This window comes from Lipophrys pholis, assembly GCF_963383615.2.
Source record: "Lipophrys pholis genome assembly, chromosome: 14".
Taxonomy (NCBI): Eukaryota; Metazoa; Chordata; class Actinopteri; order Blenniiformes; family Blenniidae; genus Lipophrys; species Lipophrys pholis.
In genome coordinates this window covers 18,450,496-18,477,148 of record NC_137633.1, presented here as the reverse complement: position 1 = coordinate 18,477,148, position 26,653 = coordinate 18,450,496, and the positions used below count along the sequence as shown (strand labels likewise).

The following is a 26,653-nucleotide window of genomic DNA, read 5'->3' as shown; positions in this document are numbered from 1 at the left end:
TGCCTGTGGGGTTATTACTCTCCATACAGGCGCTCCTACTTGATTCACACTGACTCATGTATCAAGTGATGATGAATTCAAACCCAGCGGACAATGAATCACTTCCAGCCACCTTGTGATATTTGTTCACTCTTCGCACCTGTACAAGCAGTGAAGACAAAAAGTCAAAGTATTGTTAATTGAGGTGTGTTTCCTCCAGCATGTTCAGTCACCTGGTGAGGTAATTCCATCTTTGTTGTGTGTCTGGTACTGTCTAGTCAGCTTTAACCATAATGTAGAGCGATCAACCAAAACATTATGGCCTAATACTGTGTACATCCCCCTCTCTTTGACACTGTGTGCTCCTTATCTGTTTATCAGACCCAGCTTAACTTCTGCAGCAGTTTGAGTTCTAATAGTTCGTCTAGTCATTTGGACCACATTAGTCATCCTTTATTCCCTGACCACTGACTTTCAGGACTTGTATATCTCACTGACAGGTCAATTGTAGAACACATTATCTTTTTATAAAGGCACCTGTCCGTGACCATAATGTTATGGTTAATCCGTGTTTATCACCTTTGGATAAAGAGGATTTTTTAATTTATTTTTTTTAAGATGTTGGTCATTTGGGATTCACCTCCAACACTTCTCTTTTAACACTATTTTCCTTTTTTGGTTCAAACTCCACCTTAAAGCACATTCAGGTCTTTTCATCTTCATTGTGTTGGCATAAAGTAACTAATTTGTGGTTACCACCCACTATAGCCTTCACCTCCAAGTTACACGTTGAAAAAACTGGTATCCTAATTGGCTGATTAGTGTATTCACTCTAAAGCAGGGAAAGACACCAGAGAACTTCAGATCAACTCTAGAGGTTACTACTAATCTGCTGCCATACCCTTCAAGGGCCAAGGCGACATCGTGTGTGACCTTGTTTCCTTCGGTGGATAAAAGGGAGAATCATGTTTTGCACAGTACTTCTTAATAAAGCTCTTCCGCCCCTCGAGATCCACTTGGAGCCTCTTATTCCAGCACCCCTTGTCAACCCCTGGTGATCAGCTCCTCCCCCAGGCTCTGTTGGGAGACACGGAGGTTGATCTCCTTGGGAAAAACTCCTCCCCACCTGGCAACGGTGAATGGCCGCCCCTCAGGAGGGCATGAGGCGCAAGCGTAAAAAGATGCCTCCGGGGATTAGGCATTAAGTCTTCACAGGCCATTATCAGACAGCATGAGTCAGAACACTGCTGATTGGACCCATGGCCTGGATTTAGTTCCTCTTTCCTGGTGCTGGGAAGAATTTAGGTAATTTCAAGGTTTGTCTGCTGCAAAACACTACTTTTTCTTTTTTTTAATACTTTGACATTGCATTTACACCTGCCTTTGGGCTCACGTGGAGCTTTTAGGACTGGGTTAATAATCAATCAAAAGGTCAGTAAATAAAGCACAGCGGGCAACAGATGCTGAATACACACACACTCAAACCGAACCTGCATTCCTCGTTGACAGTCAAGGTCAAAATGCTGAACTGGGAAAGTTGGGGGGAATTTTGGTGTTTACAAATGAAACTATGTTTCCAGTAAACATTTCACTTCTTCACTGAGTTCAGTGAGGTGAGAGACTGAAATACTTCAGATGGATTGAGACAGAGGCTTGTTTCAGTAAAAATTGATTTATCGAGGCACTAAAAGGACAGAACTTCTCAGAAAGCTCATATTTAATCCATTCCCCTGTTCAATTGGGACTCTTAAAGGATCCAGCCGTGCCAGCTGACCTCAGCGCATAGGCATGTGATGATCCACTTAGGAAACTCCTCCATCAGCAAGAACCCCCGTCACACCCCTACTCCAAGAGCTTTTCAGGCACTCGCATACATCGGACCCCCGGATCTATTCAAATCTCCCCATTTCCTCTGGACAAAAACACTTGTGGACCCCGACGTGTGAGCCCATTGTAAACTCCTCCACCAATTTGACAGTCCACAGCCAAACTGCTGTCCTGTTAGCGTCTCTCTGCAAAGTCCACACCGGCTGGAGGAAGCACAGCTGTGAGGAGTGTGGAGGGGAAAAGGTCACAATGGGACACTTCATTTACTTCACATCAGGCTGTTTATCACACACAGTCATATAAAAAGGTGTAATGTTGTCTCCCTTAGGGTTTAATATTAAATAAAAGAAGAAAATGACACTCAATAAGCATATGCTTTTGTCATGCTCGGTAAGCCACTAATTTGATGATATAAACTGACTCACAATAACATGTCATTAAAATTATCACAACATTATCCTGGCTGAGCACCACGTCCGCAACAGTGCAATGAGGATAATTATAATCAATGTGCAGCATGCTGTGTGAACTGCTGCAGAGGAAGCTGAAGCAGAGTTTTATAGATTCAAATGAGTTTCAAAGAGGCCGTCCAGCAGGACTGACCGAAACAGAGCCTGTCACTAATGCGGGCAATCCGCTGGAAGAGAGGACTGTTACTGAGAGAGGCTGTAAAACCATTTACATTGAAAGAAATTCTTTTGTGCAGACTACCAGGAATTGGAGTCCAACAATGAAAGGAAATGCAGTGACCAATAAATTCAAGTGCAGCCGTAGCGCTCATGTAACAAATTCACATAAACTGGATGTGACTGGAGCTGAGGCGGGTAGTGTTAAAACATAAACCTGAAACTCATCTTTGTAATTCTTGCTCAGTATGTAGTACTTTGTAACTCATAACTTTAGAGTTTTTCCTCTTTCTACTTGTTTAAAAACCTCATTTCATTAAAAATTTTACTGAATTGTTATAATTTGCTTCCTTAACATTTTACTTTTTCCTCTGGTTTCCTATAATCGTAGATTTGTGGATATTTTATATGTACATTTATATATATTTTTAACTGAATTGCATAGATTTTAATTGTATTTTTTCATTTTATCATACATCAGTCTCTGTTTTGTGCATCTTTTCAAGTGTGCACAGGTAATTCTACTGCTCTGTGCACACTGTGTGTGTGTGCGTACACAGGGATACACACACCAATTTTCCCTGAAAATGCTTCAGTTTCAACACATGGTGTGTTGTTCCATTTCCTTCTTGAGTCGGGAAAAAAATATTTGCATTTCGTTTGGATCTACATTCAACACATCGTCCCAACGTTTTCGGAAAACTGTTTTGTATGTGCAGATGTGTACGTTTGCTTTTAGTCACTTTTAAAACAGTTGCATTTGCCATTTTTAAACAGCAATAAAAAAAGATTAACACAAGAAAGAGCAATTTCCCTTTATGATGCACCAGGTTAAGGTTTGACCTTGAGTGTCGGGGGATTTGAATCCTGTTTGCAGCAGGAAGGGCATCTGGAGTAAAAAACTAACCAAATCAATAAAAAGGGAACAGCTGATAGGAAACATCTCTTAGGAAACACCTGTAAGACCGTCAGTGAGTGCATGGATTCAAATCCTTTGCTGAACAGAAGTTGCTGCAGACCCACCTGAGTCGGGTTGTGATTACCACCACAGGCAATTAAGCAGAGAAATGGTTCCAGTCCAGGAAGTCCACTGTGAGACGCAGCCATCCCTGCCCTCATCTATCCATCTCCACAACCTCTATGCCCAGTGGTCTGGAAAAGCTGCAGTGAATGGAGATGATCCATCCAACCCCCCTCTCCAGAACCCCGTTAAAGCTGTACATTCTGCACACACAGCTACATTCCTGCAGGGGGTTAAGTAGGTCAAAGGAAACCCTCGTCTTTGCGAGAGAGAGAGGCGTCTCATGCAGCCTCAGGTCTATTAATGCCTGGCTGAGCCACTGTCACTGGACTGAAGGCCAAGGAGTACATTTGTTTTTAAACTTTAGGATTTATTTCACATGTGGACCACAGTCGGGCTCGATCCTGTTCCACCATAGTGATGAAAGCTTTACTTGATGGAAATTATGAGCGGTTTAATATAGGTTTCCATCATCTGCGCTGTCATAACTGAAACACTGCAGAACAAAGGAAAAGCTATTCGAGCAGCTGAAAAGAACATCTTGGTTGACCTTGGATCAGATACTTTCCTTCATGTTGATTTTTGTTCTGATGAGATATATTGCCGTCTAAACCCACATGCCGTAAAAAGGTCAACACAACTTCTTTTTCACCATTCAAAAGGAATTGGAGATGAAGGATAACCACAACCTCTTTACCTTGATCAGACAGGCCGCTTTCTTTCACTCGCTGCATTCCTCCTGTCCATGAACCACCTCCTATCATCACCTCAAACAGATCACACATAACCAGGAACCCTGCCTCATAATTACCACCCATCCATCCTCCTATCCACAGCAGGGCAACGGGGTCAGTCACACTTTAGCTCCAAGTGCTTCATAAACAAATCAGTCTGCAAAGTTTGCAGCTGCAAGTGGGTGTTCAGCCACTGCCAAGGTGATTTTCTACCAGACATCAGAGCTGAAAAATGAGCTGGAGGGACATGTAGCCGGTGCAGAGTGGCCTTTAGAGTAAATAGAGGCACAAATTTGCATGAGGGCGGCACACGTCTCCTCCAGCCAAGAGCCTGTTTTGGCCAAAACTGAAGCAAGGGGACGGGCGCGCTGGTGGGGGGAAAAAGGAAAGCATTGACACATTGGTATTCTTCAGCCAAAGTGGAAACTCTGCGCCAAATGTGTTCAGCGGAGAGGAGAGGAGGCGTCGGGGTGGCAGCGACGGGGAGGGTGAGGGAAGGAGCAGGCGGACAGATACAAAGAGGTCCCTGTGTCAATCCTGCTGCTCCGCCATTGAAGATAATGAACACTAAAATAATATGTAATTTGAGTGGCCCCCTGCATACAAGGTCAGCACCGCTGGCTAGACGAACCATCTTGGCTGTCGGTGATCCTGACACATTCTGGTTTGATGTGCAAGTGTGTTTCGGGGGGGGGGGGGGGGGGGGGGGGGTCAGCTGTACGAACTAGTGGGTTGGCTGAGCTCCACAGTCACACAAAGAGCCTCTCTGCCAGCCGGGAGAGTAGGAGTGAGCTTCAGCTCTCTCTCTCTCTCTCTCTCGCTCTCTCTCCTTCTGTTCTACATCTCTAAAAGCCTCTATATTTCCTCTATTCCTCCATCTTTATTTCCACTCACCTCTGCCGCACTTCTCAGTTATGTTAGCACATTGGTCTGAGCAACCGGATATTCCAGGAGGAATATATTAAAACCCCACATCATAAAACTGTCTATAAACGACCCAGCCATAGATCATACCAGGTTTAATCTGTGATATTACCTTCCCCCATTGGGCCCTGGTAGAGAGCAGAATGGGACCCCTCTGGCATGGCACGCAGGCCTCTGGATCTGACAAAAGAAAACACAAAGGGGTCAAAGAGAAGCCTGGCATTTCACGTCAAGCCTTACAGTAAACACAGCGGGGTAAGATTAATCATTTCCAGTGAAGTGGACCCTTATTAAAGCAAAGGATGCTTCCTTTCTATTATTCCAAGTTATTCTTTTGTCAAATAACTCATCTTTCTCCCTCAGTCAGACACACTCCTTTGAGGTCTTACATAAAAAGGGAAATTCCTGCCATTCCCCAGCTCGCGGCTCTGCGTTGGCTCATGCCAACCACTCGGCAATGCACAGTGAAGTTTGTGCTGGAAACTCGGGAGGCTTTACAGTCACAATATAAATGGTGAAATTCAAAAGTGAAAGGGCCATTTCAGTGATATATGCAAGTATTTCTGCTAGATTAGAGTCCAAGTAAACCACTGCAATAATAAAACAACATGGGAAAAGAAGCATTGGTTGTACATCAGCTTGACACCGATAAAGAGAAGAACCAACACGAGACTGAAACACTGGATTATCTCATCTTGCTTAGTTTGAATTTATTCAGTGATTCACGCCACATCAAACTACTCATTAACAGTGTAAGCAGCCAGTGAGATTACAGGTTCCCTCCTTGTGGCATGTACTTTTCTAATCCCTTGAGCCAGGCTGCGGTGTTTCTTAATGATGAGCCACCTCATCTCCACGCTGCCAGTTTCTCACATCACTGCGTCTCCGTCTCCGTGCAGCGCATGAGAACCGGTCGCTCTGTGATTCCTGGTGAGCCTGGAGCCTTTTAAACATCACATTCTCGGGCCCGTTAGATCAGAGGAGCAGGAATTCTTCAGGGATTAGGATGGGCATTGTTCCCCGGGCATCTGCTGGCCACTGTGCCGGGCCGACGGGGCTGGCCAGCCGAGGCCAAACCGAGCTCGCTGCCAAGAGCGTCGCCAATTAAGATGTGCAGGAATGCAAGGAGAGAAGTAATAGAGCCGGATCTGCACATTAAGATCACTGCTTCACTGTAAGGCCCCTGCAGCCAGAAATAAAGTTGTTTACAAAAATACTATGAGCTAAAAATCTACTAGTTTTTTAGGGAAAGCATGACTGGCCGGATAAAAATTATCTAAAGGATAAAAACAGCTCTAATCTTTAATTAAATGTAGGATTTTCCTTGGATTTATAAGCCCTTTGTGTTCAACTTGATGGGGAAAAAAAAAGGTGCACAAGCAACCAGACAACAAATGGCAACTGAAACACATCAAATGTTCCAGGAATGTTTTACCAGGAAAAAAAAAAAAAGAAGTAATTTGACTTACAATATTTCAAAGATTACAAGGTGTAGTTTTAGGGAAAGCAAAAACAACAGTATGACGACTGTTCCTAAAGAAAGTCTCTTACTGTAATATTTAACGTGGGAGGTAAAACCATGACTATCAATGAATATCTTAAGCTGTTCTTCTATTTCAAAAAACATTTAAGAACAAATTTTGAAAAAGTGCAAAAAAGTCTGCAAAAAAAGAAAGACAATTAAAAGCGTTATAGACAAACTCATAACTACTTTTAACTACTTTATGTTAGCAAGACCTCGATTTACCCAAAAGTTGTTGACAGTATTATTTGATTTGAAATGTATTAAAATATATTAGAAGGTCCAGCAATCGATTGAGGTTTATTATTCAGTCTCCTATAGAAACGTTTGTGCTAAATACAGAACCTCTGTCAGTCAATCTGCTAAATCACTGGTTGGCCTGAAGGTCTGCCAGGTGGGCTTTGCAAGTAATTGGTGATGAGGAGAAAAGGAAAGGGGCTGAAGGGGAAATGACTCCAGCAAAATGGTCTTTGTAATGTCAAGAATGCCAAACAGAGGTTTCACTTAAAAAAAAAAAACTTCAAACCCTGAACCTTCTGGAACTTTTAACAAATGTATCAGAGCACACCTAGAACCATTTACACAACAAACAACTGTTTCCATTCTGACAGCTAATGATATTTGGATTCTGGACAATTACTAGAGTGTGTTTGTGGAGTGCACATTTATATGGTACTTTGCCTTCATAGTCGCAGAACAGTTTTAACAGTTCTCATTGCTTTTATCTGAAAACGTTGTTTAATACACACACAGGTTGAGCCTTGAAGGTATACAGCATGTGACTGGAGTGAATCTTGCTGAAAGAAAAGTAACAAATGTGTAAAACTGAATTATGCTCAGGCTGCCCTTCACAGCTCTGCTACAATATCATCCTTTAAGTTCGAAGCCTTCTCTTTAGACCGAGCTCAGCCAATTGATTTCGAAGTGGTGGGATACTCGGTGTGACCTACGTGAGTATGACTGATGTTGACAGGTTGACTTTAAATTTGTCTCAGTGAACAAGGAAAATCCTCCCATAATCCCACCTACTCCGACTGCTGAGCTAACCCAAAGCTGGTTAATGACCAGACCAAAACTATGCTAATCTGGCTTTGGTCATTGAGAGGCTGGATTTGGGGTTGAAATCTGTAGGTGGAGTTGGGTTAAATGTCTGGGTCTTTTCTAATGTCTTATCAAGAGCTAAAGCCTGGCGGCGAAGGACTGTTTTGGTGGGGGAAGGTGAAAAAATGTTTTACAATGCTTGGCCGGACATGGTGAAACTATGTAACCACCACGATCTTTAAACATCCTGACCTAATTCAACAATCACAAATCATTAACTTTCACCGTCCATTTGCTGACTTATGGCAATTCCAAATCTTTGTTTTCCTAGGGTGGGGGCTATGACCAAATTTCAAACCCTTAAGAAAACACTACATACAGGCTGACATTCATGCCAAGCTGACCACCTGTGCTTCAACTAACTGCCTTTTCACACAAATGGAGAGCATTTGGTTCCCACAGCTGATGACTACATTACCCGCAGCATGAACCTCCCGCATGGGAGTTTTCAACTTGCCCCTTAATTGAAGACAGATGCAACCAGGGCCAATCGGACGGTTATTAAAAGAAAGACCTGCAATGGATCATTTCTTCAGACGGGCTGATAAACTTCCTTGTTGCCTGTAATCGACGGGCTTTACACTGATCCAGGCAGTCGAGGGCTGAATTCCTTTCTTTTAAAGCAAAACAAACAGATAATTACGGGGAGCAGATGCTGGCTGAGATACAGCACTCACACAAACAAGGAGGAAATTCATATCGAGTCATCACCACACACACACACGGTGAAATTTACTGAAGAAATCTCTGCACAGATAAATGCAAACCTTTAACCATGAACTCAGGCTTGACATCAGAAATGCGTCCTCGGGGTGCGAAGACTATCCGCAGGATTTTTCAGTGTTGACGGTCAGTCACAGTTAGGTTAGGTTACTTCGTTTGTACCCGCAGGTAATCTGGGATTGCAGTGAGTCACAAAACACGGGACACGAACAAACGAGACAAAGTGACGACGGGGCTCGAAGTCTGAGAGAACAGGGGGACAGCCTCCATCGAGGAGACAGGAATCTAGCAACAAAAATTTTAAAACAAAAGTGTGTCAAATGATTGAAATAAAAACCGACAGGTAAAAAGAAATAAGCTCTGCAACACTTGGTTTACAGGCTGCCGCTGTGAACCTCAGTCCAGATGACAGAAGTGAAACTGGCGAATAAATCTACAAAGGAAGCCAAACAGGAAAAATGATTTCCCAACAAGGGGAGACATGTCACTTTCTCCATCTCTTCAGAAAAACATCCATAAGGCTTAAGGATTTAAAATGTCCACCTAATATGCTGCTCCTTGCTAATCCAATGACTTGATTTGCGTTGAAGTGACTTTGTGCAACAGCATCCAGCGAGAACAGATAAAAATGATGCACACAGCTAATGAGACACAGCATCTGAATCTAAAAATGAATTTAATCAGCCTTTTGTGTAACAATTAGAAAGACAAAATTGATTTTGTCTGGTGCAAAACAAGTTGATGAGTGGAGAAACTAAAAATAGTCCACTGAAGTCCTGCTGGACTTCTCTCTCACAGTTGCAGACCGACCACATCACAATGCACAAAGCGTCTGCCCCAACAAGGCCCAAGAGAAATATAGAAGTCTGACATCAGCCACTCTGGGATATCTTTAGCATGGCACTGCGGCGCAACTTTCTTTATGGCTGCATTAGCACGGATGTTTATATTCAAGACACATAAAAAATTCAAGCTGCCGTTCTTTTTAAGAAACCAAGGTCCCACTGAGACTGACCGTCTTTATTATTTCAGCATTGGTGCCATGTTTATCTTGCATGACCTCTCTCTTACCCTGTTGAAAATACTCCCTTTCTGCGAGTGCCCTCTTTCCCACATTAGTTTGTCCCCTGACACACAGGCTTCAGGAGACTAACAGCTTTTCATTCACGGGAGAAAACAATACACCCTGATGGGCGCTCTTCATCTCAATCAAATTCACAACCTCTCTGAAGACGGCTCAAACCTTCCCACAGACTGACAACGTATGAGCTTTTTATTACAGTCCACTGCATTTCCAAGCATGTTGTTTGGATGTGGGTAAAAGCCATCCACCCTAATGGGAGTTTTTGTCCATATGGTGCAACATAGACTCCAGCCAAAATAGCCCTTAATGGGATAATAATCATTTCCTACTGCAACCAAGAGGAAAAAAACCCTGCAATTTTCACCTCCACACAAGTGACTCATAACTACTGAATGCATACCTGGCAAGTGAGGATGGTAAGTGCCATCTGAACGAGGAAATGACAAGTGAAGACTCCCAATTCTTTAAAACCATGAACGGTAGACAAGCAGAGGGCAAGCAGTCCCCCATAACGTCTGGCGGTGTTTTGAGGGCAGAGGACGAGAGCTGCTGGATAAAATTAGACGACAAGTCTTCAAACTGACTTAAAGGTACATGACACCCCATCTGCTGGCAAAAAAGCTCCCTCATGGGTTCACCACGACTTGTCCTTATAGCAGCGATAAAAAACCTGGAGTCAGGCCTCCCCTGGGTGTCTGGAATGTAAAATCACTTATGGCATTCATTCTCAGCTTTCAAACAAACACAATGTTGTTAGGGCCCATTTAAAGTCAACCTTCAACTCTGACAGTGTAATCCTAGCCCTGACTTGTAAAAAAAAAGTGGAACTTAAAAGGTCTCGTGAGATCCAGGCAGGGTGCCACATCCTGGGAGGGACGGGGAGGGGGGGGATTCATCCACTAGGGTGGGATCAAATCTATCAGTGATTGAAGCTGCAACACCAACAAACTGGATAAAACATATCGTTTATCTTCTATACCACTTAATATTGTGGGGTGCTGGAGCTGATCGAGCTGACTATGGGTTAAGGCAGAGTGAACCTTGAACAGGTCGCCAGTCCATCACAGGATAAACAGAGAGAGACAACTACACACAACGGAGAGTCACCAATGAGCCTCAAATGCATGATGTGGGACTGCGACAGGAAACTGGAGGGAAATCATGCAAACTCCATATGGAAAGGACTACCAAGCCCAGACTCAGACAGGAGATATTTCCACAAGGAGAATTAAACTACTATGTGGTCCAAACCCCCCCCCAAAAAAAAGCATTCTTAAACACGAGAAATGCAGACTTCACCAGTTTACTGCATCAAAAGGAAATGTCATGCTACCTCCATCACATGCAGCATGTCTAGTCTCATGCTTAGCAGCAAATATTGGTTGATGTTAAGACTTTCTGGGGAATTTCACAAATGTTGGATTCCTTTAGCATTTTGGGAGACATGGAGGCTTTTGACAATGAAAGTGGAGGTCTACTCAATAAATGTGGGCCTGTAACTTATTTTTTCACCCTAAATTGCACAATTTAATCAAAGTTTCTAAGCAACTGTTCACAGATTACTGCAATACAACAGAAGTGACTTAGAAAGTGTTACTATGCAGAGTTTTAAATGTACATGCTTTTAAATGTACTATACTTTTCTGCTGCTCTTGTAATTTTATCATAGCTGCAGCATACCAAAACTCTGAAAGAGCCAACTCTGAAATCCAAGACACACTCAGGCAGTTTCCTGTCTGGACCACCTATAAGAGAGTCCCATTCATTGCTCAGAGGAAACATTTATCTGCAATGAAGCTCAGCCCTTATTGTCTGAAAGGTCAAGTGAGGTCAAAGAAGCAGAAGATGGAACTTTTCAGTGGTAATTGATTGATTTTTGTCCCATTCTTCTACAACAGCTGGTGGTGGAGAGTTATTGACCTATGAGCAGCCTGCATTTAAAACCACACTGTGTCTCACTGGGGTGCTCATTAGAAAAAAAACAATTAGGGTTTTTCTGGGGGGGGGAATAAGAGGAGCAGGCATGTGCACCAAGAAGCGTGACGGGGGGAATCGGATGGGAAGATGGGAGAAGAGGAAATGGGACAATTATACAACTGTAGGGCAAAGTTTAGTTTTTCCGTCACAAGACAAGCCTGACATCAGTGCGAGAGTGGAAAATCTCACTGCTTTAAAAAAAATAGGGGGGGGGCTGCTGCAGCTGACCAAAGTTCATTCAACTGAGAGTGTTTTGCTTCAAAGACAAACAGGACTTATCTGACTGAAACTCGTGCGTCCTGCAGGTCTTATAGCTGCAAGGCTGGGAAATTCAACCAAGCAGAAATGCAGCCAATATCAGTTATGCAATACATATCTGTGAAGTTAAAGACGGAGGGGCTCATCTTGAGGAATGCGCTGAAGGCTTTACATGAGAGGAAAACGATAAAGCGGCGGATTCTTGAGGGAGAACACAAGCACATGCGCATGTTTTTTACCATTTTGGCACTTTGTTGCGCGCTGGGTGCCGAGATTTGATGAAAACAATGTGTACTTGAGAAAGGAAACTCTTTATAAAAGTAAGTTTAATCGACAACACTTGATAAAAGGGACATACAATACAAACCCGGTAAAGTAACAGCCATACAAAACAAAATTTAATCCAGAGAAATATCCCAGCAGAATGGACACATTTTAGCCGAGATTGCGTAAAGTTGTAAAAAAGTTGATCCACGTACCGGCAATTTCTTTCCTTCAAGCGACTGCCGTCGTTTTTTTCTCTTTATGTGATTCTTCTTGGTGGGAAAGTCGAGGTTAGTCCGTCAGTTTGTTCCTCTCACATGTTTCAGAGACACACATCCAGGCGCAGGTCATCGGCTCGATCTGAGTCCACAAACTACCGCATCTCGGAGAGGAACTGCTGATGCGTTCACGGCCGCTCGGAAAACACACCCACTACGAGTTGACAGTGAACGCTACCAACATATAAACGCAACAAACACTTAAACATATAAATCGACTCGGTGTGCCCAGATCAGATACTTCTTCCCTCCACTTTGCTATCTCAATGTATTGTTAACATAGATGTCCGAATTTCTACTGGCGCTATTTCTTCATTAGTTTGTCCTTTCTCTTAAAAAACAAACAAACAAACAATAGTATGGCTACAAACGACACAACACACAAAACTGCAATAAACGTGCACGTTTTCACTTTTCTCAAATGCTCAAACTAATGGGAGAAAAACTTCGATCAACGTAACTGAAGAAACGCCACTTGTCTGAAGAGATTGTAATTTACACAGAGCATTGAAAGCATCCCAGGAGGGCTTGTTTGTGACAGGCTTCAGTGTCAGATGTGTTCCCACATCACCACATCTGGACTGGACGTTTGTTTTAGTTTTGCATGATATGTGCAGGACTGTCAGGATTGTTGAAATGTGTTTTCTTTTTACTTTTCGTGTTTCTTTGAATGTGCATGAAAACTGAACGTGGCTCCTGTGAAAGATGTAAATTTCAGTCCTGCCAATTACATTTATGAGGGTCAGGGCAGTGGAATGGGGGGGCTCACAAAGGACAGCTTCAGTGAATCAATTGGGTGGCTGCTAATTTATGTGGGGTGTTTTTTTGCTCTTTTGCTTTGCACGACCCCCTCTCAGCCGTCCTCCTAGAGATAACTTCAAGATTCCCATAGAAGGATGAAGACAACAGTATGCTGCACCTCTTTTTCTGAAGATACGATGTGAAGAAGCAGCTTTCACTGATTTAACAAAATTATTAGAGGAGAGCTGGCAGATTTGGAGTATTCTGGATCTATCGCCTCAGTAAGGTAGATAACAAGTTACAGCTTTTCTAAATTGAAGACAACTGTAATGAATTGAATTTGTTCAATTCTCTTGGTGTCTATGCCAGAGGGACCACCAATAAAGTAAAAAAAAAAAAAAAAGAAAACACAACATTTTCGTCACCATATAATACACAGGGATGCTTGAAAAGTCAATATTATCATCTAAACAGAAAACCAGCACTAATCCTGTAGCACTTTGTACCACGTGATGATGCAGTGAGCGGCATTACTTATTACACTCACTTGTTTCACACTCGGTGAGCTTGGATGGAAAATGCTGAAAACTTTATTTGGGGCACGAATGCTCATAAAAATACAAAAACAAAGCCACTGAGTAGAAATTCAGAAAGCACTAAGAGGAATTGATAAAAGAATCAGACTTGTTGGATTTGCTTGTGGTTGTTTTGTTTTGTTCAACACAAAATACACCACACACCCGTGATTAAAGTTGAGCAAACAGTGCCGGTGTGAAAGCATCCTAAGAAGAGAAGAGGAAACTCAACTCTCAATTGAACTCAATTCAACTCAACTCAACTCAACTTTATTTCTAAATCACTTAAAAAACAACCACAGCTGAAGCAAAGTGCTGTACATAAATAGACTTAGAAATAACTAAATATGAGTGGTAATCCGTAAAAAACAACAAAAAAATAAACAATAATATTCAACAAAATACAATTAAATGGGAACAAATAAAGCAGGAGCAGAGTCTAAAGCCGGGTTAAAAGCCAAGGAATAAAAAACGGTTTTAAGAAAAGTTTTGTAAAGACAGTGAAGGGGCTTGCCTGATGCAGATTTGTACACAATTAAGGGAAATTGGAGGAGAGCTGTAGTTCTTTCCATCAGCTAACTTCTGAAACACCAAGAAAGTGACTCAATACTGCCATCCTGTGCACAGGGGGGGCAATCATTAAATTTGCATACTGTACCTTAGTAAGTTGCATGGTTGAAATAAAAAAAAAGGCCAAACCTGGGAAAGGGATTGAACCCTCAACAGTTTAAGAGTTACTGATCCATTAATGTCAAATCTGCAAATTGCTTTACAACTTTACATGCAAAAGATCAATTCAACATAGTTTAATTCACGTATAATGTTCTGTTTTAGTGACTCTATGTGAAGCCTGACATAGATATTTATCCGATAATCAATGAAGTAGTTTACAAGCGTGAGAAGTGTTAGAAGTTAAATATCGGATAGTTTACTACTGCCATCTGCTGGTCGATGTACTTAAGGTTACTACAGGACTGCAGTTTAGACCTTCATTTAAAGCTAGATAACAAGCGATCAGATTGACATCATGAATTCATACCCATTATATAGTAATTCAGTTTGTGCAACATATTTGTTGTATGCACGTGAATCTACTGGACGTCTGTGTAATTTGCATGTTCTCCCTGGTATATGTGCAGTTTTTATTTAATCCAAGAGACACCATTTTGAGTTTACATTGAAATGGGAGTAATTTTCCCTTGAAACTACGGATTGCCCACTTGCCCATGGTGTACCATGCCTCCACCTACAGTGATTGACTCTAGCAGCTATCATTGAGTAAGAAACAGCATCATGGATGATGGTTGTGTAGTTATGTTGTGCACGAACCACAATTGAAATGTGTCAAGTGAAAAAAACTGAACATTCCTGAAACAGACCCTGGAGTCAAATGCAACCTGTTCTTATTTTTCATTGTTAAAAACACTGCAGGAAAAAAAAGAAGCCAGAAATTCAAAGGAAATCTGCTGGAAACTAAAAGGAGGAAATAACCCCGCGGAACTGGTTTCCCTATTTTGAATATAGCAGATGTGAGCTTTCACGGAATCAGCAGTGTGGGTTGACGCATTTCTGTACATTAGACAAAGCCAAAGGAGGTAAAGGGACATTGTAACTCTGATATTAGGAAAAGTAAACCATGTCAAACAAAACTCAACATCCCAAATTGGACTGAATAATCATTTATGCAACATATGCATGCAGATGACAGTGACAGTCCCTCGAAATAACAAAATCATGTGACAGAAAAAAGTGGAATAAACACCTTTCAAACAAACTCGTTCTTTTGAAAGACAAAGCACCCCAGGATGAAAGTGTTAATATTGTTTATTTAATATGAACGTCATACTGCTAAGGCTAATGGAACCTATATCACATCACACAAAGAAACAATCTATAAATTTAAAATGTTGAATATTCAACAGCAACAGTCATTTAAAAACATGTGAATAAGTATCTTTTATCTATGCACATATATCTCTTAAAAAATAAATCACCAACAAAATAATGTTCAAGTCAAATATTGTTTTCTGAAATTCTAAGATTATGTACAACATGGTGCATGTGCCATCAAGTGGAGTTTGTAACAATATTGTGTGGAAAAAAAAAAAAAAGAGATAAAAACTGAAGGAGGGAGGAGGTTGGCATGGCAGGCCAATCGGGATGTTTTCACAACACATCTACAAAATCTTCCAGAGCTCAGTTGCAAGAAGAAGGGAAATAATCAAGTCTCACGCGACAATTAAAACGGTCTTTTTCCAAAACTATGTGTTCACTCACATTAGTAAAATTGTTTGATGGACACAAGACCACACAAACTAGCAGGGAGCCAGTGTGAGTTTTAACAGGGTCACATGTTGTGGTGACATGACCTCCATACAAACACAAGTCCTTCCCTTTTAACCTGAGTACACACTGAAGCCAACAAGTTATTCAACAGGCCAATGTATGAATATATATTTATAAAATAATAATTAAAAAAAAAGCTTAAACATCACATTTCATCTTTGAAGACATTTCATCTTCTGTGTACACCGCCCTTAAAAACACATCCATCCACATCCAAAATAAAAACAGAGCTCTTTCAGGATCAATCTTCGTCAGCAGACTTTGTTTCTTCTCTCGTCAGTCTGAGTTTAGTCGGGGAACCACGCAGCTCGAGCTACCCCGCGGGATGGGGGAGATCTGGGGGTGGGGTCAGATGGGCTTGGTGGTGCTGTTGTAGACCAGATGCTCTCGGTCTGCGGTCATAACGGGAGCGTTGGCGACGGGCACGCGGTGGTGTTGCGAGGACTTCTTTCCCTTCATGTAGCAGTACACCAACACAACCAGGAGGACGAGGATCGCCAAACCCAAGACGGCAGCTATCGCAATGATACCTGGACGATAAATTAGAACGGGAGACAAAAGGGTTGTGATTCGTTGTGAAAGACGGTAACAAAAATAGACGTCAAGAGTGAAGTGGATAAAACAGGAAGCAAGTCAAAATAAATGTGTTTTATATACTTGTCTGGCCCTCTGACACTCTGCGTTCAAACTCCTCCCTTCTTGCAAAGACGTCCTTTTCTAAAATGAAGAAAAAGACATGTTATAGCAGCGTGGTGTCCACGAGTCCCCTGCGGGGCGTTTTCTCAAAATACTGTCAGCGCAAACAACCTTCACACTAATTCCAACATGTGAGTGATTGACTTCATGGAGTTTTTTGAACAAAACGTAAAGTGTTATTTAGACCAAACTCTAAAAACTTGCTCATTATTTGGCCCTATAATGAAAATGTTGAATCAAATAGTGAACGCTGGAGCTTTTTGTTATAATAAACTAAAACTAAACACAAAAAAATCCTGGTAGACCTTGAACAGACACCCACTGCTTCAACCTACTAATCCACAATGTTGGTTGTATTGAATTTTACATTCCGCACCTTTAATGGGGCTAATATTATTATTTGCCACAAGCACGTTTTATATTGTGCAGCACCAGCGAATTGGCTCTACGTTTCAAAACTGTGAATATGAATTAGCAGTGTGAAGCACTTTGAGAGTGCATGAGTGATGAAAATGTGTCTGAGACACAAGGATTCACTACCGCAGATTTGACAGAAACAGAGTGGTTATTCACCAAGACGTATTTTAAACACGTTTAGAAAATCAATGTGCAGAACCCACCTGTGACCCCACGACAAATTCTCAAACAGGACTCTTTGTTTTCAAAACGATTCTCATTCCCCTGGCAGCCGCCGTAGTTGAAACGCAGGCAGTCCTGCTGGACCGGGTTGTAATACCACTTGGTGAGACTGTCCCGGCAGTTTCCTGTGTCGGGAACCTCGGTGCAGCGCACTGCGAAACACAAACGAGTTTGGTCAGAAAGAAACAAAAAGACTGCATGTTGAATTTGATCTATATTGATCATCACAGATCATTGGAAAGGCAGAAACAAAAAAAAAAAAAAAGAAGAAGAAGAAGAAAAAAAGAAAAAGAAAATCACCTTTCTGCTCATCCACTGGAATCTGCAGCAGGATGCGAAACTTGTCGTTCACTGACAGACAACACAGTTCACGTTAGCTTTCAGAGCAGCAGTTATTCAGCACGGTGCATTCGTAAGAAGTGAGGGAATCAAAGCTTAATTTGCATATTCATTGCTCACAGTCTTGGCATTTCTCCTCATCTGAGCCGTCGCTGCACTGCGGGGTGGAGTCGCACTCCAGGCCGGGATCCAGACAGCAGCCATTAGAGCAGGTGAACTGCTCCGTGGTACACGGGGCGCCGCACGTCTCCCCTGCAAACCCAGAGGAAGCCCGTCACTCACGATGCCTCTCAGAACACGCAAAGTTTTTAACAATTAAAAGATGTGTGGTTAGAATAAACCCAAGCCACAGAACAACCTTTTAAAATAGCAAAATGGCTGTTGTACCTGAAAGTCACCTCGGTTCACAGTGCAGCGTTAACAGATGACCAAATATCTCTGAACGGTTTGATCAATGATTAAAACTGAGTGAGCCAGACTAATGCTGAGGTTGTTCTCACGCTGGTAATACACAGATTCACGATGATTATACCTGGAATCATTTTGATTTTATGGCTGTAATTCTTCTTCTTTTTTTTTTTTTAACCAACTTCAGCTTTCAATATCTGACATTTTTCTAATATTGTGCTTTTCGGATGATATTGATTAGATCATGTAATGACTCTGTGACACACCGGTGGAAGGCCAACATCATGGCTAGTATGAAGACATAAAACTTCTGGGAGTTTAAAAAGAAATTCAACATCTTGTAAAGCGGCGTTTTGGTTGTCAGCAGCAACAGGATCGTTGTAAAAGGTTAACTAGCAAACACACATATTGCAACTGGGACCTAAACATGTTTTTTTTCATGTTGGGACCTTTTTGTCAATGCAGTCAAAAACATTGCGGTAGCCAATAGAAAATATAAATAAACTAAAAAGCATGTGCACATTTTTTTACTCTTGATGTAATAATTATAAGCATCAAACTCTAAAGAATTCACCAGAAAGTTAATGGTATGGCGTTTCACGACACACTATTCCTCTTAGATTATAGAAGATTTCATTGTCCATTTATGTGAAAAGCAGCCGTGGTGAAACGTCCCATAACCTGACCGACCGACCAGCCGACACCGGATCCAAGTGATTTTTGTCAATCATTGTGTAAAATCACCACATTTCATAAAAATTGTAGAGAAATTCAAAGCTGCCAGCAATTTCAACAGGAAGTGAAAAAGTCAATTTCACCATGAAGATATTTCTTTGTTATCCACTGCAAGAAAAACAAACTACATAGTTTATGTATTTCTTGCAGTGGATAACAAAGAAATATCTAAACACTTTTGCTGTAAGAGTTCCTGTCTTGCACCACTGAAGCTGGTTTGGATCACATGCGCCCTCCCCGCAAAGAGGAACAGGTAACAAAACTAATAAAAGCAGAATCATTAAATAATAACGAAAACTGAACAGATCCACATTTTAAGTAATTCCCACACGAATCCCACACATTCTTTGCAGCGGTTACCTTGACTTTCGGGGATAGGCAATCCTCGACCCGCTTTCTCAGTTTTTTCTGAAAGGAGAACAACAACAAAAAAAGTAGGAACAGAGTAATTCACTTAACTTTATTAGTTCAAACGGCGCATCATTGAGACGTCACCTTCAGATTTTATAACGCGTGTAATATTTTTTTAACCTGCTGCTAAACAAATGAGTCAATAATCAGACAAACACAGACATGAATGTTCCCGTGCAATCAAGATCCTCTTGCATGTGCTCTTTGGTGCAGAGCCGAAACTGAAACAAACCACGTCGAAAAGCCAAATGTACCTTCATTTTTTCTTTTAAGCCATCTTACTCACATTGTCTGTCGCGTGTTAAGGAGCAACGGCATACTGAAGAGAAACCACAGACATTGTAAAAGTTCCACAGCACGTACCGGAGCCAGAGCAGGCGTTGGTGCACTCATCCTTGGAGAGGTAGTTGTTGAGGTTCTCCTTGCAGCCTCCAAACGTGAATTCCTCGCACTTCTCTGAGGCACCGTTGTAATGCCAGCGAAGGAAAGATCCGCGACACGGCCCAATCTTCCTTGGAGCCATGCAGTGGTCTGACAGGAGACAAGAGTTTTAGATTACTGTAAATCAGATCCTACGGTCTTACTTTACTACGAATTTCTGAACTTTGTGTCTGAATGAGTTTGAGCTCAAACAGTCACTATCCTTATCTGTATTTTTAAGTATCAGAAAACAGCGACTTTTCTTTCTTTAAAAGGGGAGAAACTATTAATCTGAGCAAAATGAAACATCACACATGTAGGAATGCAGCTGCTGTACACTGCAAGAGCTATAAGACCATTGTAATCGACCATCATTGTTTCTTGGATTGCCTCCTAAAAAAGGCTAAAGACTCACTTTCTAATCCCTTATTTTCAAAAACATAACAGTGAAGCCAAAGAGTGGCAGACACACCTACTCTCACCAGCATACAAAAGCCTCGAGAATAAACAAAAAAAGTATTTCGCTTTTGGGGGGGGGGGGGGAATTAGCCTTGTTCATGCTGGGAGGCCAACTCGGAGCCATCAGGGTATGTTTGAAAAGTAGTGACTACTACAAACAACATGAAGTTTGTCATCTATCTCTCTCCAGTTTAACAGACATCCCAGACCTCAGGTTGGGAACCTCTGCTCTTCCTCATTAATACAGCGGCAATATCTTTGTCTCACATCTGGGACTAGACTTGGTGTGATTTTCTCTTGATGTTTCCTCATATTTGTCAAGCCCTTTTGTGTTCGTCTCTTGATCAGATGACATTTATGTCTGAAACCGTTTCCTCACTGATGCGAGACATTTGTGGTTGATGACAGACTCAACAAATGACACTGAAACTATAGAGAGTACGGCTGGAATGAGACATGACTCGAAAAGGAAGCGTAAACTACACTACAATTATCGAGTTCTCATGTTTTCCTCGTGGTGTTGATGAATGACCAAGCTGTTATGAGAGTCACTCATTGTTAAGGTGTAAACGTGTTAGCGCTGGCGCTTGGAGTCTGTGCCGACGGGAAAAACTCCTTGACACGACCTAGGACTGGAGCTGTTAATGGGTAACTTAAGAAGTGGGTGGATGAAAGTGTTTTGTTGTCCTCCAGTCAACACAGACCACCTTGGAATGACAAAAGTTCAAGACTTTCAGTCACAATCCATCCAGACTGCAAGCGGCGACCGAAATCTTCCTCCTTGTGTAACTCAAACTGAAACTAGGCCAACGGGTTTGGTTGAGTCGGGACGGAGAGATGGTATCAGGGGAGCCATAAAAAAAAGAAAACTACATGTGCTGCACCATTCTGCTGTTTCCTGAGCAGAGAGAGAGAGAGAGAGCGTCGCTGAGGCCATGGAATCACATATAACATAATCCTAACCATGAACCATATGACCGAACACTCATTACTCACATTTCATTCATACACACATGTATTCCTTTAACGTGACCATTCATGCTTTTGTCGTCACACTACCTCTTCCCACGGAGAGCAGGCATGAGGCCTGCGTGTCAGGACATGTCTGATCGCAGCTAACAAGCTGAGATTTATGCTTACGACAAATGTGTATCTATGCCAAAGTGGTTCCTCGAAATCAAGGCCATCTTATATTTTAGGAAATCCAATGACGCGAGGTGGGTGAAACGTCCAAAACCCACAGGTCCATCAGCACAGTGTGTCTCAGATGTGTCCTACTTAGGTGTACATGTATTGGTAGAAAAGTTCTGTGCACAGGTTTGGTCCCTCTGACTGAGGCAATTATCAATAAAAAGCACAAATAAATAATCAATATAAAATCAAAACTTTACTGTAACCAAGTAGTGTTTACTTGATAAATTCAATATACACACAGTCTACTTTGCTCGTTTTCAAATCAGAAGTCAAGACTGAGTAAAGTCAAAAGTTGAATTTGTAATAAAAAAAAACGTTTGATCTGCATTTTGTAGTGAGATTTTCTGGTAATAACCCTTTGTTTCTTTGAGAAATGTGCTTTCAATATCGGACATTTTATATATTTTCAATACTTTCACTTCAAGGCACTTTAGCAAAAAATGTTCACCTGTGTCATAATAATACGAGTGTTCTAACATATCTGTTCACTCTCCACTATTGAAAATTCACAAAGATGTTAAAAAACATGACTCAGAGGCTTATCTTTGTCTCAACATTAAACAGAAGGCAGGTGACTCCAGGTTGGTCTGAATAGGAAATGTCAACCTAAACAGTACTGTGGAAACATGACTCACTGTGACTGAAACTCAACCTTGTGCCATTCAAATGTTGTTTTCAGACTTCTGAGGAAAAATATATCAACAACGCCACATCAGCAGACTGTGATATCAGATTTATACCCCCAGAGCTCGACCAACAGGACTAAGTGCCTTCTTTCATTCTTGAGAAACTCACGTTCGGACTGCTCGGGAGTGAGGACCAGCACTTTAATCTTGGTTGAATCCGACTGGCCGCTGTTGTCAGTGACAGTCAGCTGGAACTGATAAACTCCAGATGTCAGATTCTGAACTAAAATCTGATCGTCAAAGTTGGTTTTCTGCAAGACATGAGAAGGAGATGCTTCATATTCATTTGGATGACAGATTTCTAGCTTAGTGAAAAGCAGAATAAACAGCACTATGAGGGTTACGGATGTTTGCAGAGCTGCATCAGCTGGCGCATTTCCCCCTTCTAATATTATCCGGAGTCACATTCCTCACCTCAATTATTGCGTAGGGATACTCGGTGAGCATTTGCCACAGGTAGGAGGAGATCTTATGGTCGTCTTTGCTTTGAATGCCATTCAGCGTTAAAGTGTCCTGTGGCTGGACAACCCGGTCCGGCCCGCCGTTGGCCACTGGAGGACGGTCAGATTCAGCTGGAGGGAACAAAATGACCAATAGCTTGAATGACATACACCGACTCTACATCATCTTGAGCATGGAGGAGCACAAAAATAGGACACAACACGAAGAAATAGAAACACATAATTGTTGGGCATCACAACTTGCTGACATGTGTGAACAAGCTCAAAACGGAAGGTTTAAGCCGTTAAGCTGAAGTCTCACATTTCCACCTTACAAACTGTTTAGACAAATGCTATTAAAGCCAGTGAGTGAAATTCTTTCCGCTCTCACACAACGTGGAGGGAGATTGTTGGTATGAATGAGTGAATTCAACACGTCCTTCAGTTGGTTCTCCTGAAAGTCTAATGTTGTGTATTGTCAAGCATCTAGTTTGCACAAATTAAAAGTAAATAAGCTTGTTTTGAATACTACATAAATACAGAGGAGATAGTAACCTTGAAAGACTATTGTGGGTGTTTTGTTTATATCCGATTGTGTTCATACTGGAGTACTATGTAATCTGCAGTGCCACTTTTAAAAATCATAAGCTGTTATCAAGTATGGCTACAATTTGAAAACTTACACTTTTTATCTGTATACTCATCTTGTTTGCATATTTCCATTGTGTATTTGCTATAGATAAACACTGACAATGTAAATGAATTATGCTAAAAAGGAATAAAGTATTTTTGAGAAGAGTATTTTTTTCTGTCACTTGGGTGTTCTCAACATTTCTTTTACTCATAACCGAGGACTGTGGCACCAGTAGTTGTACTCGAGTATACATTTTCAGGCCTCTACTCATAGTGTAAGAAGGCAGACAGTAACATTACCTGAGGCATATCAGGCAATCCGGTGTGGAATTTGGGATTTTTTGTTATGAGTGAGTAAATAATGTATAAATCAGTATGATTTAAAACCAAAATAAAAGGTGTAAACAGTGCTGAAAATGTATTTTTGAGTATAATCACTGTTACATTGCTTCAATAGTGCTTAGCAAGTAAAACCACCCGTTGTTAAAAACACTCAATGTTACCTCACTTTTTTTTTTTTTTTTTTACGTTGAAACAAAACCAGATTAGTACGTTTTTACAAATGTGTAGATTTTCAAAATCTCTGGTGGTGGAGAGTAACCAAAATACTCACAAGGAGAGAAATCAAGAGTACTGGAAGTCTATTCTTCACAACAGTGACTGTTTTTTACACAATTACATGTATTTTTCTCTGAATATCCTCAAAGGATTAGTTACTTTGTTACAGCAACGTGAAGAGAAGTAGTTTCTAAAGGTTTGAATACTGATGTTTGACGGTGTAACTTGTAAATAAAACAAGTATTGAAAAACACTGTGGGATTGTAATCCCTACTTGGGTGCTTTAATATTTCCAATGTATGCAACTTCAAGCTTATATTGCATGACATTTATTATGAAGTTTGAACCACTTCACATGAAATACGAGTGTATTTATCTGCGTGAACAAACACCAACAGATCAACAGCTCGCATGGTTTGGCGGCTCTTACGTTTGGGGACTTCCACGTCCAGGTAGAAGCCATACACTGAATCCAGCATGTAGTTGATGTATCCTTTCTTCCTGACGAAGCGGCAGGCCGGTTTATGCTTGTACAGACAGTTGAAGAGAAAGCAGGACAGGATGGAGCCTTCCTCCGCGCCTCTCTCCATGAAGGCGACGTTGCACTTCTGGTCCTTGCAGCAGGCGGCTATGCAGTCTCTCTGCCGCGCCAGTTTAGGCGACGACAGGAAAGTGGCCCCGTCTTTCACCGACTCGTCGGCGTCGAGCACAAAGTCCTCCCGGCCCTGCTTGTACCGGGCCATGCAGTCCTCCGGGGAGTCCTGAGCCTGCGTGCGGCGGAGCAGGGCCACCGCGAGCAGCAGCAGGAGCGCACACGCGCCGTGACGGACGCTCAATAACGCGCTCATAATATAAATTAAAAATTAAAAAAAAAAAAAAAAGTTAAAATCCAGCCGTCACCTGGAATCACAGTGAAACCAGGAGGAAAAATAAAGAAAATAGCAAATATCCTGCCGCGAAAACAAAACTTCTTCAAGCGTGTGTTCAGGCCTCAAAAGAGAAACGACACTGTCCGTCCTCCACAATCAAGATCCTTTAAAGTGACTTGAAACGAGCGAGTGGCTTCCTTTTGATTCAGACTTCCTTTTTTCCCCTACAACCTCCACAGCCACAGACCTGCTTCTGGGAAACTCCGCACGAAAGATATTTACCTGTTTGAAGTCAGACAAAAACTCGAGAAGTCGACGGCATTAACCTAGGTGAGTCACCTGAGAGATACAGGAAGTGAAATTCCACTCCTGGGATGCCACTCCTTCTCTCTCTCTCTCTCTCTCTCTCTCTCTCTCTCTCTCTCTCTCTCTCTCTCTCTCTCTCTCTCTCTCTCTCTCTCTCTCTCTCTCTCTCTCTCTCACACGCGCGCGCGCACACACACACACACACACACACACACACACACACACACACACACACCGAGGTCGGTGTTGGTGTTGGTGTTTGAGTAACATGCACACTGTTTTATTATTTCCAAGAGGTATAAAGATTTTAAAAACGAGGGCATTATCAGTTTTTTTTTTATAAGATGAAGTTGCAAATGATGATTCTGTATTGCCTTTCCCTTCTAATAAAAATATTTTGGGGAAAAAAGATGAAGTTGAACAATTACATCAATTCTTTTGTCGAAATATCTCACACAGAGATATTTCCCACAGTCCCAAAACTGCAAATGGTCCGAAAATCGTAATTTGAGTGATTGTTTCAGTGGGTTTGCCCTGTCAAGGACTAACAGCCTGTCCAAGGTGTCACCTGCCTTCATGCAGAGTCAGCTGGGATCAGCTCCGGTGCTAAACTCCACAAATCCAAATAGAAAAGCAGCTCAAAGTCCTTCATTCCCTCTGCTATTAAGCTCCTAGAAACACAAAGCAGACGGGTCTAAATATACTGGAAATGTTATATTGTACTCTGCTTTAGTGTTCAAATCAATTTCTTAAAATTCTTTTTCTCTTTGCAGGACGCCTCCATCAAACCGTCTGTTTAGGTTTTGTTGTTGTTAATGTTTGTGTTCGATCGGCTTGAAAAGTTTGGGAAAAAAAACTGGTTAGGATGGTGGCTGATCCCTCACAACTCCAACTATTTGAGACACTGTTCTGGTCGGAGGCTGCGATCCATCAGAAACAAAACCTCCGGCCACAAAAACAGTTTTCCATTATTACTGATTATTATATCTCAATATATTTTTATTTTTATGATAGCTGTATGTGGATATGGAAAAATGTAAACGTTCAATATATGGGCTTCTAAAACTGGACTCAGTTTTACAACCAAACAGTTGGGTATCTTTTACAAAACTACTCGCCAGGCGTTGTGTGTTACTGTTGTGGAAATCCAAGAATTCTCCATCATGTAGTCAATGGCTCAGTGTCTTTTCTTAAAACTAGAAAAAAATCACAAATTGTGTAAAAGGCAGTTCTGACAGTTTATATGCAAAATAGCAGTATGTCCTCTCTTGTTTTACTTCCTTGAACACCCTGCACCCTCCCACCCCCAACTAATCCCCCCGTTCCTTTGTATTCATTTATTTACTTAGTATATTTCCTCTCCTTTTTCTTTTTTTCCTCTTCTTTTGTCACAAAAAAAAGTAGTTTCTCAACAATATGTGTAATAATATGCTTTATGTTTAATCACCTGCTTATGTAAAGGTCTTGTTTAAGTATATCTGCTACCAGTTCATTTACTAAAAGAAGACAAAAATGTAAATGCTATATACTGTATGTAAGTTATCTAAACTTATATTATTATTACTGTTATTCATTTATTTATTTATTTGAGAGGAAAGCTTTGTTGTTTTTCTTTTTTTGTTTGTTTTGTACCTTGATATTTGACATAAACATTTCAAACCAAACCAAACTTGTTGATAATTGATGCTGCCCCAAAAATCTAAAACTGATTCCTCGCTACTGATCGCGCTCCCCTCTCCAGTGTGGCTGTGAAACATTGGATGAAAGATCCCAAGGTTGTCAGACCTTTCCACCTCGACTCCACTGAACAGAAAAAAAATCATGTTTCTGCTTCATAGATTGTAAATCATTCCAATGATCCAGATGTTACAGCATAAATT

At 41.5% G+C, this 26,653-nt stretch overlaps 2 protein-coding genes across 2 annotated transcripts in view; both read right to left on the bottom strand.

Annotated features, from left to right (window-relative positions):
* Positions 1-10,021, bottom strand: part of LOC308119716 (pleckstrin homology domain-containing family G member 3-like) — a 36,529-nt gene extending 26,508 nt beyond the window's left edge. Inside the window, 2 exon segments of the mRNA XM_080479866.1 lie at positions 5,224-5,291; positions 9,942-10,021. Of these exon segments, the coding sequence (XP_080335992.1) occupies positions 5,224-5,291; positions 9,942-10,015 (142 nt within the window). The 5' untranslated portion in view covers positions 10,016-10,021.
* A 5,419-nt stretch (positions 10,022-15,440) lies between these two features.
* spint1a (serine peptidase inhibitor, Kunitz type 1 a) lies at positions 15,441-24,815 on the bottom strand. Its single transcript, XM_080480333.1, has 10 exons — positions 24,029-24,815; positions 22,382-22,539; positions 22,077-22,218; positions 19,572-19,739; positions 19,158-19,205; positions 17,775-17,906; positions 17,616-17,666; positions 17,297-17,467; positions 16,638-16,697; positions 15,441-16,510 (listed from the first exon to the last, which is right to left on the bottom strand). The coding sequence occupies exons 1-10, from the start codon at positions 24,444-24,446 to the stop codon at positions 16,329-16,331; spliced, it is 1,530 nt and encodes a 509-aa protein (XP_080336459.1). The 5' UTR covers positions 24,447-24,815; the 3' UTR covers positions 15,441-16,328.
* Positions 24,816-26,653: the final 1,838 nt, after the last annotated feature.